Source organism: Phaethon lepturus, unplaced genomic scaffold, assembly GCF_000687285.1.
Source record: "Phaethon lepturus isolate BGI_N335 unplaced genomic scaffold, ASM68728v1 scaffold35972, whole genome shotgun sequence".
In the NCBI taxonomy this organism is placed as follows: domain Eukaryota; kingdom Metazoa; phylum Chordata; class Aves; order Phaethontiformes; family Phaethontidae; genus Phaethon; species Phaethon lepturus.
The window spans coordinates 27,698-38,277 of NW_010526174.1; the positions used below are offsets into that span (position 1 = coordinate 27,698).

General features: G+C 43.3%; 1 protein-coding gene across 1 annotated transcript; it reads right to left on the bottom strand.

The window, feature by feature from the left end:
• Window positions 1–8,567: 8,567 nt before the first annotated feature.
• MSGN1 (mesogenin 1) lies at window positions 8,568–9,080 on the bottom strand. The gene has a single exon (XM_010282988.1). It carries the CDS (start codon window positions 9,078–9,080, stop codon window positions 8,568–8,570), a length of 513 nt encoding a protein of 170 aa, XP_010281290.1.
• Between the last annotated feature and the right edge of the window lie 1,500 nt (window positions 9,081–10,580).

Sequence of the window (10,580 nt, forward strand, 5' to 3'; positions counted from 1 at the left end):
CAGGCACTAAACGAGAACCATTTGGTTTTATGAAGTTGCAGTTAGGTGGGCTAAGCAAGCACAGCCTGCCAGACTTACCAGTAAGGACATCTCAAAAGTATCTACTGGGAAAATATATTGATGGTATCTGAGAAAAAGGTCAGCTACTCAGTGTGGATGTATCTTTAAGTTAAATTAGTGTGTTGCTCTTGTGTTCCTCTACAGTGTCAAACTCTTTTGGTCTTTTGCTTGACTTATATCTAACCTAGTCTGCTCAGTTAACATGTCCAAAACTTGTGTCTAGTCACTTTGCAGTTGGAAGCATCTGTTTTGGGGTAGGTGGAGGAAGGTGGCAACAGGTGTGAAGTCAATTGTAAATCACTTTGAAGTTGGTTGTTTGGGTTTTTTTAAGCTTCAGTATGAACAAATGATTGCAGGGAGCTTAATGTCAGTTAGAGAAAGTGTTTTTTGAAGCAAGATGGGGATGAACTTATTTGATCAGGTAGTGGCTATTGACAGAAAAACTGTAAACTGGATCTCACAAGAGTGTTGTGGCTCTGCAATGTCAAGTTGCCTTCCCTAGCTGGGGGCAAATCACTCACAGGCAGCATCAGTGACTGCTCAGCCGAGTAAGCAGTCAGCCTAAAGGAAAAAAACTTTTAGTGAAGACTTGTATTATTGTTACTACTACTACATGAAGTCTATCCACAAAGTGTTACAGATTCTTCCTTACTAGAGAACATGATGTTTAGGAACTCCTGTCAGGTTATCCTGTCTTCTTTCTTGTTTTTTTTTTAATGGGAGGAAAAGTCCTTGGTTTCTTCTTTGCATCTGAACAGTGATGTGAAAACAGTTCAGATTCAAGATTGTATTTTCCTGTTCTAAGGAAAGCTGTTGCTTAGCATGTATCATTATTGCTTAAAGATACAATAACTAGTGTCTGCTTTTTAACTTTATATTAAATAGAAATTCGCTGTAGTATAATTCTATGAAGGCTAGCTTGAGCAAGAAACTATTTTGTGAATCTAGTTTGTGAAAAAGCATGGTGTCTAAAAGATTGTAGCTCTGTTGCTACAATACCTCTACAGAGATCCCACTAAACCATTTGTGCTAAAATTACAAGCTCATGTTTCTAAGTCTTGTCTGTCTTCCATTTGTCTGCTAAGCATATCTGTAGTAGGTGTCTTTGTACTGTTATTTTTGGAGAAATCTGTGCATGCTCCATGATGGGGGACATGTCAAGTCCCTAGCTGTGCATCAAGGCTGTTTTCCAACAGAGGAGGCTACTGTGCTAAAGGCGCCTTATTTTGTTACTCCTGTGGTAGACGAAGACTAAAGCCATGGAGCTGTGATAGTGAAGAACGAGATGTAAATATGTCAGCATGGGAATAAAAGGAAAATGCAGAACATATAGGCCTGACAGGAGACCTGACAGGTCAGTTACTTTATGCTTAGTGCTTTCCCCTACATTAACCCAGTGGGTTAAGCACTAGCTACTCCCTAGTCTGTGGGCACAATTTATTGAGAAACCAAAGGACACATCTATAACATGCTGCCAGCGTTTTGTACCTAACAAAACACAAGTATGGGCACTTTAAGTGGTGTGGTGATTTCCCTGCATCTTACATCATGCTGACTGTCTCTCAAGAAATGAGACTCTTACGTGGTGTTTTCTCCAGATAGGTGAGACTTCACCTGCCATGACACTCTCCCAGCACAGTGTAGGCTGCCTCGGGTAGCCTGAGCCACCTTCTCCCCTCTTACAGCTGTGTGAGAAAAATGTAGCTACTAGCTACTGTGAGAACCAAGCATCATGAGGTTGGGCAGCCTATTTCAGTACTGCTAACTCAATCTCAGCTGTGGCTTTCTGGGTTTAGAAATTCTTTATTCTTAGGAATAGAAATCTGGTGTTTACAATTGGGTCTAAGGCACCTTCATTTCTCTTTACAACATTAGTCAATGTCTTGAGATTCTTTTGCTATTGACAAGTATTGAAGAGTTGTTGAAAAGCAGGATGATGCCCAGGTAATCTGTGGGTCTACTCTTCAGCTCTTCTAAAAGCTCTGCTTAGTGCCAATTTGCAAAATGACAAGTGCTAATAGATGGTCCTTTACCTTCTTGATATGTTGAAAAATTCAAGGAGATTCCCTCCCAAGGTTGGACTAGGATTTATATAAAGCTTCTTGTCAGAGTTTCCAACAGCCTGAGACACACACAAAATCCATTTGAATATCAGTAAAATCTTTTAAAGACATGACAGTAATACTCTTTCCACCTCAGAGGTGTCTGTTTTATACTAAAATTCAGGAATTGTCTTCCTGGTTATATATAAAAAGAAAAAAAAAAATCCTCTCCAAGTGTTGTATCAACACCTCTTTGCCTTTTAAGTGGATATTTTATGACCACATGCTTTTCCCCCTGGTATTTGGGATGTTATTTTTATATCCCTGTTAACACAAGTTGAAAGGAGATCAATCTTCTTTGTTTATGCTTGATGTCTTCTGCAATTTCAGCAGGTGAATGATAAAAGTCTAAGGGAAAAGAGAAGTCTGGTGTGATTTGTTTTTATAGGAAAATAGGAACAATAATAGTAGTGTACTGCAGACAGTTATTTCCACTTCAAATAAATGGTGGTAAGTCAGTGCTACACACAGCCTTATTATAACCGATCACTGATAGAAACGCAGAGTTCTCATTTCTACTCTAGTCTATATTCAATGAGATGGCTAATATTTTAAAACTATGTTCTGCTTTGGTTATTTAAAGCAGCAAAAACTTACTATTAATACTAAAAATGTAAGAAAACTGACATTTACATTTTTTTTCTGTCCCAATTTATTTTCTCTTTTGGTATATTGCTTTGCTTTTTTTTTTTTTTTTTGAATCTCAGCATCTGCAGGACAAGAATAAATGCCATGCACCTATACCCAGAGGAAAATATGTTCTGACAACTATCCAATGACTGGGGAAGCTTTGGTTCAAGATTTGGCTTTTGCCACAAGTCTATTTGAGTCCTTAGCTAGTCACTCCCATATCAATGCTGTTTCCATTTGTGTGTGAGAGTCCAGAAAGACCTAAACACAGTGTTAGGTAAATCCCCCAAATCCTAGACAGGAATGTGCTTTGAAAGAAATGCTGTAAAGCAGAAGTAAACTGGTCTCTTTACAGTACTTGGCGTACTGATAGAAGAGCAAGCCTGGGTTCACGTTGCTGTGTAAAGAAGCAAAAAAGTCAGGGGATCAGGGAGCTTGATCAGGGAGGGGGTTCAGATGGACCCAACTCCTGCAGCTCATGGAGACAAGCTGCTTTACTGGGAGCTGGGACTTTTCTCCAGAACTGAGTTTCTCATCTGTTAAATGCAACAATAACATTTGTGGTTGTATGGCAAATAACTCGGGGAGTAAAAGTCAGATACTGGCTCCTTAGAAGCTGGGGTACATGTATGTTGTTGTGTTTTGGGGTGGGGGGTGTTTGTGTGTGTGGGGATTGTTTGTTTTGTTGGGTGAGGGGGGTGTTGGTGGTTTGGGTTTGGTGGTTTTGGTTTTTTTTTTTTTAGCTACTGCCATGCAGAGCTGGAGAGATGGCCCCGGCATCCCTAGGCTGAGGGGATGGGGAGCTGCGGCAGCTCCCAGACCAGCAGCTCCCCTAAGGAACTGGCTGAAGCCCTTCAGCAGGAGGTTCTCTTCCCCCCAAGCACACCTATGTGCAGCCCAAATGTGTAACCATAAAACCCCTTGTCACCTACGTGGTGCTCCGCAGTGTAGGATTTCAAAGCGCTGTGTGTGTGTGCTGGCGGGTGGCCCCGGGCTCCCCTCTGCTTTGGGGGTGGGGGGTGAGCTCTGCTCACAGCACCAGGGCTGGCCCGGGGAGCTTCTTCCACATGTGATCTCTTAACCGCTGGCGAATACTCGCTTGGAGGTACTTACTCTTCCCACCAAGAGGGAACTTGACCCACTTGCCATCTTCAGGGTGTCTCTCTACCTGCCATGGAGAGCAGAGCTGTACGAGTCTGAATCCTGGGCTAATACCCTACCTACCAGGATTCCTGCTTTCCGGTGGTGTGCCTTTGGCTAAATAAAGCAGCATCATATACCCAGAGCAGCCTCTGGTCTCTGGGGTATGAGAAGAAACCTGGAGCCTACTCTCATGCTGCTGAGAGCAGCACCAGCTGCCTGGCTGATGGCACGAGTGGAGTTAACTTACATAAAATCCATTACATGTAACCGCCTGCTCTGCCCTGCCTTGTTCTTTCCTGATTAAAGGGTTAGGACGGCTGTGGGGAAAAAGTCTGTCTTTTCTCTTGCTTCAGAAACTTGAAGGGCTGTCTCTGTGATCACGCCTTCCGCAATTCACCCAGAGCGGAGGCAAGGGCGCAGCTCTGAACGTGAGCTGCTCAGGAAAGCAACTGGTGGGGTCCAGCTGTCCTGCCCATGATTTGGTGCCCCTCACACATCTGTTCTCCTGCCTTTAGCTCTGCAGGTAGAGCATACGCATGGGCTGGGCTGCTTCTCTCTGGCTCAAGGCAAAGTGTGGTGTGTTTTTTCCTGGTTTTCTTATTTTTATTATTTATTGTCTGGGAGCACTTGTTAAAAGGCAAAATATCTATTCATAGTGTGCAGCAAGTGACTCTGGTAGCAGCAGGATGGTGTAATTGTCTCACCAGTAAGCTGGAAGTGAAGGACCAGTAGTTCAACAAAAGTGCCAGATTCCTGTATCTCAAGGCTTTTCCCAAGATTCTAAAATGTTTCAATTGACTTCTGTACAAGATCTTACGTTCTTTGTCCTTCCTCTGTTTAGCATTTGAGCACTTATCTGCTGCCCTTTCAGCATTATAACTGGTATCACTCATGAAGTACAACCTCATGTACCAATTTTTTGTATGAGAAAATTGTGAGTGGAGTAGAAAATTGTTTTGGTGGTGGTGTTGCTTTCTTCTTTAGCACCTGTGTTCTGTTCTCCACATAGTGAAGAATTTCAGTGACATGCTAACTTGGAAAGGGGGGAGATCTTAGGGCCATAGGAGTTCATTTCATTGTCCAGGAGTATCCCCAGTTCACTCTCCTGTATCTCTTTAGTGTGGTAAACAACTCTACCCCTTAGGCAGAATGTAATTCAATTCCTCAGCCATGGACTTCCAGGGACTGTTGGGCTGCTACTTTAGCTTTATTTTCATGGAGTTTTTTAACAAACTGTGAGAGGATGATTGTATGTGAAAGATGTCCTCTACTTCTGTGACTTTTTCAGACTGAGGTACTACTTTTTGGCCTCTATTCTATGGATTATTATGGTGTTGCTGTTGGAATTCAGTATAGCTTTACGGACCTTGCATACAGTCCTGGACACAAGATCTCATTCCATTAAGTGGGGGACTTAACTTGGTCTCTTTCACACCAATTAAATATCCTAAATTCATGGCGATAAAGGAAAGAGAAAAGAGGGGGATCCTTGACTGTATTCTATTTTATTGAAAAGTTAAAAAAATCCACCATTTAGTAGCAAGAGGATTTGTACCATCAAGAATATAAGAATATGGCTTATTTCCTCTGAAATAGTCTACACCAAGGGGAAGAATTAGAAAGGGAGGTGTTGAGAGAGATGCTCTATGTCAGGCAAAGCAAGAATTCCTTTCTTCCTGGGAGAGGAGAAACAAACCTGGCCCATTCTAGGAGATCCCAGGCCCCAAGCAGGCACTGAACCTGCCTCCACCTCCTACTCATCCATCTCTGTCACTTTTTTGTCCCTCACATGCAGGTGGAAGGAGAGATCCCCCAAAAAGTGATCAAACAAATTAAACAGTGCAAGAGTGCAACATATTCTAGTAAACTAACCTTATCTTGGACATGGGCTTTGGGCCCTATTGCAGCCCAGGGAGTGATTTAGGGCAGACCATTCCCGAAGGTCACCTTCTGCTGGAGCTCAAAGTATTTAAAGATAGGGCAGCAACCACTGGAGCGGCCACTGCAATTCTGGGGCTAGGGAGTAGGCACAGGCAAGGTCTAGTTCACTGGCACAGAAGCAGTAAAATGACCTTCTGAAACCCAAAGCCTCAACCTCAGGCTTGCAGAGAGACAGAAGAACTCTACAGGCACCTGACAAGCTATAGCCCAGCACATTCAGGGCCTTCACCTGCTACTTTCTCTGGGGTGGTGGGAAATGCTGACCCTGAGCCACTTCTCAAATCTGCAAGGTACATCCTATTGGGCCACTCTTTCTGCATACAGCATTACTTAGCTAACTGCTGCTCATAGCCAAAGTTATCAGAGTCTTCAATTGTGGCTAGGTAAACTGAGGCAGCAATGCTGGATGACCAGCAATAAAAGTGGATCCTTCTAACCCCTTGTTCCTCTACTTTAACCATGACCCTGTAGGCTTCCGGAGCTGAAAAGTCTAGTTATTACCTGTAGTTTCAGGTGTGGAAGACTTAAGTAACGAGGTTAAGTCTTCCCAAGCATAGATAAAATACCCAACCACTCTACTTGTGAACGATGATGGTCTTTAACATCACGGAATGACAGGGCTATCTTCCTGTGCATCTGCTGGTGGCTGGCCAGCACTAGTGAGCAGGTACCCCTTTACAGCTGTCAGAGACAAAGAGAGTCTTGGAGAAAGGATGTGGCATCAAACTCTCAGCCATGGTTCTGTGCAAGATCCCATGGGCGATGTGCAATTTCACTCCCTTGCAAAACATGATCCAGACTGACCTTGTCTATGTGGCTCTTTATCTGCTCAAATCTGGATCAGCTGCACAGGCTTATACTGAGGAACACTATGCTGATATTAGTGCTGCCGTGTTATATGTGCATAAAATTTTCTCTTTGACAAAAAATTTTAAACTTTGACAATTTTATAGGGTTTTAAAAATAATTCTACTTATATTCTTGCTGAAACCCTAAAGCTTCTGAGAAATCTAACATGGGTTAAAGCAAAACAGAAGCATATGGGGTATGCTTAAATGTGGTTACATCTTGAGTGACAGTGCTACCTGCATAAATTTGAATGTAGCTGCTTTTTTGAGCCACTGATGGATTTCACACTGGTTGCTCCAATATGCACGTAATGTGTGAGAAGAGCAGTGAGTCAGCTTAGGCTGAGCCTTGGACAAAAACATGTACAAAGACAACTTTCCCTCCGAACAAACAGAAAGAAGAAAAAAAAGAGAAGGATGCAATAAAGTTTTAGCTTTGCAGTGCTCTGCTACAGGATGTATCCACGAACCTAAACCATCTGCCCCAGACGGCCACGCTGCTCTATCCGTCCTGGTGAGACAAGCCTGTTACCTGGCTGACGTGCCCTGTGCCTTACACCTCCCCGCGGAGAAAAGGTTAATCTTGCTTAATTAGCTCCACACAGCTCAGCCCTGGGTTTTGTTCCTCTCTGTACGTTGCTGGCCTCAGCACGGCCAAGTCTTACAAATCAGTCTGCCATGAGATTTACAAAGCAGCCCATATTTTTTGGTGGTGCGGCGAGACCTGTGCGATATCCGTTAGATGAAAATCAAAGTAATTAAGGATTAAGGCTATGTCCCCGTTTGTTCGGGTTTTGGGGGGTTTCGTGTGCGTGGTTTACGGGACCGTGACTAGCTGTAGGGAACAGCTGACCTGACAGCTTTTAACAAGGAGACATTATGGTTACTTGAGTCCTCCAAGGTTTCAGTACACCTTGAGGATGAAACTTTGCATCTTTGATACCTGAATCAATTTATTGCATGGTGGAGACAAAGAAGATAACTCAGCATAATATTACTTGTTCTAGCAATTTGATGTAAAAATGTTTTCCATAATTTATCAGGCATTGAAGCAAGGGGTTTTTATACATTAAATACAGAAATATTATCTGTTTCTGCATATATTAATAAAGAAGACAGGATTTAACAGCAGTTTATCTACACAAAATGTCAGTTTGCTTATATTTCATTTCCAGAATTTATCAATCATTGTTAAATTTTACTTATCAGATATATAATACAAGATACAGACTATGACACTGATAGTTATTGGTTTAGGAGCAAAGATGTTCTCACTATTACTTTGTTTCTTGATATTTAGGTACAGTGGAAAGGTGGATAAATAGACAATACTTGAACTAACTATACATGTTCTTCCTCATCCTAATATTTAAAGTGCCTACAGATCAATACACTTAGTATTCCTATAGTGTTGTTGTCACTTACTTTTTTAAAATTCAGTCTAAAACCTATGGATTTACTGTTGTCCTTATTAAACAGAACATCAGTCAGAACAGTGACAGGTAAATCCTAGGAAGATCATTTGACTTCTTTTTTGTTTTTTACTTTTGTATCAGACTAGGTTTAATATTTCTCAGAAGCTTACTATTTAAAAAAAAAAAAGACATAAAAAAAGCAGAAAGCAAGACTTCTGTCTCACCAACCCGCAGCTCAGGTTTTTAGGCAATCCTACATCACCTTCCAGCATCGCATCCTACGCACAACGGCAGCCCTCGCTCTCCCTCCCTCGCTCCATCCTCCTCTCGCACCCCGCACCGCTGTACTCTGGTGAGGAACAAATCGTTGTGATTTTTTTTGTTTGTAAAGACCCTGGGCATGCCGGGGCGGGCACTCCAGGTGGGGTCTACGCCCGCTTGACGCTGTTGAGGAGCTCCGTCAGCTCGCTGATGTACTTGATGGTGTACTTCAGGGTTTGTATTTTGGTGAGGGGCTGTCCCCGCTGGCTGTAGACGGGGGGCAGGTAGTTGCGCAGCGTGTGGAGCGCGTCGGCCAGGGTCCTCATCCGCAGCTTCTCCCTCTCGCTGGCCTTCCTCCTTTGCTGGCTGGACATCCGCACCTTGGTGCCCTGGGGCAGCCGAGCCTGCCCGGGGCTGGGCAGGTAGGCGGGGGGGAAGTCCACCATGCCGTAGCCCACCAGGCTGCCGCCCCTGCCGTAGGGGGTCTCCGCCGCCGCCGGGCAAGGGGACGAGGAGTAGGATTCGAAGGAGGGCGTCGGGGACAAGCTGTGTGGAGACGCGACGGGGTGCAGCTCGAAAGACCCGGCGGCGCTTTTCCAGTCCCAGGATGACAAGCAGACGGAGTGCTCTGAACCCAAAGCGTCTTCCATGTTTATCAACGTCTCGTGCAGTTTGTCCATGCCGGAGGAGCGCCGGGGAGAAGCGATGCCCGCGGCAAAGGCTGGAGCCGCCGGCTGCCGAGACCTTTTTATGATGGAGGGAGGCAAGTGACGGAGTGGGAACGCGGGCTTGGCGAGAGGAGTTCAAAGGAGCGCCACAAGTGCTAAGATGGAAAATGAACTCCTGATGTGCTAGATTCTTCTCGGTGATAATTATCAACCTTCAGCTAAAAAGCCTTTAAGCTAACAGACAACAGTGAGAAAGGAGGAAAAAAAGATTATCTTCTTGCAACTAAACCAATTAAGGCTGCGCATCTGCATGTAACGTTGTGCTGGGCAGATAAGTGGTGAGAGAGGAAAGAGAAAATTAACCATTTTACAAAACAATTTACAGACGTGGAATTTAAAGATAACGGCCGCTAACACAACCCCTGAATTTAAGCCATCGAGCCCTGATTTCTGGGTCGCTGAAGGCGATGGCATTACAGCCGTGACTATTTGATCCATGCTGCCTGCTGCTGAAGTAGTCCCTCAGTATCTGCATCTTAATCGTGAAAGTCAAAGACGGTTGGTTTGGCTTGGTGTGTCCTATGGCTCTGTGGCTTTCTCTTCTCATTAGATTGCAACTTCTTTCTGGATCGCTTTTTGTTTGCAACAGGAGAAAGGAGGAAAGAACAGCAATGCATTCCCTGCAGGCTGTGGATTTATTTGCTGTTTTAAATCATGACTGGAAAACCAAAAAGGATATCTGTAATTCTAAACCAAGTCAAAGTCCCATTTAAAAAAAAAATAGGAAAATGTAATTTAAAAAAAAAAAATCTTGGAAATAAAATAAACAGTTATAAACTTTGGTCCCAGACAAATGTTTTACATGGAAATTTAATTCAAAGTAATATACAGATTAGACGTGTAAGAGAAGGCTAGAAGCTACTTCTGTAAAATTTTCTACCTCTAGGAATCCGTTTTTCTGCCAAAAAACACCTTTTCCAGCTCTGTTTCAATGCAACAGTGAAGTTATATGCTAGGCAGTTCAAGTGAAAATGTATATCCTATAAATTAATAGCATTAATAATGAGTGCTTTTCATCTGTAGGCTTCAGAACAGCTTACAGTGATGATTAATGATCTCTATTACTCTGGGAAAATGCATAAGCAGAGGCAAGGAGTAACTTGCCCAAAATCACACAGCAAATCATTAGGAGAGCCAGGAAAACTGTCCAAAACTACTGGAGCTCTACTGAGCAGCTCAGCTGCCAGCCATGACTTTGTATTGGCCCATAATGAAGCAAAATATAATATATAATGAAAAGAAGGGGAGAAAGAGTGCCAGCCTGGAGGAAAAAGAAAAGTAGGATTTACTTTAGAGATTCCTTCAGTGTAGCAATCTCTGTGTGCACCATAATCTGAAAAAAAGGAGGAATGTCTCTGAATGGGACATAGCTGGAGCAAGCTGAGGCTTTCTGGAACACACCAGTTCTTTTTGATTGTGAAATCCTCATTACAGCCACTCAGGGAAAAAGAA

Excerpts from the sequence above, each read along its gene's own strand:
- MSGN1 (XM_010282988.1), bottom strand. The coding sequence starts at position 9,080 with ATGGACAAACTGCACGAGACGTTGATAAACATGGAAGACGCTTTGGGT.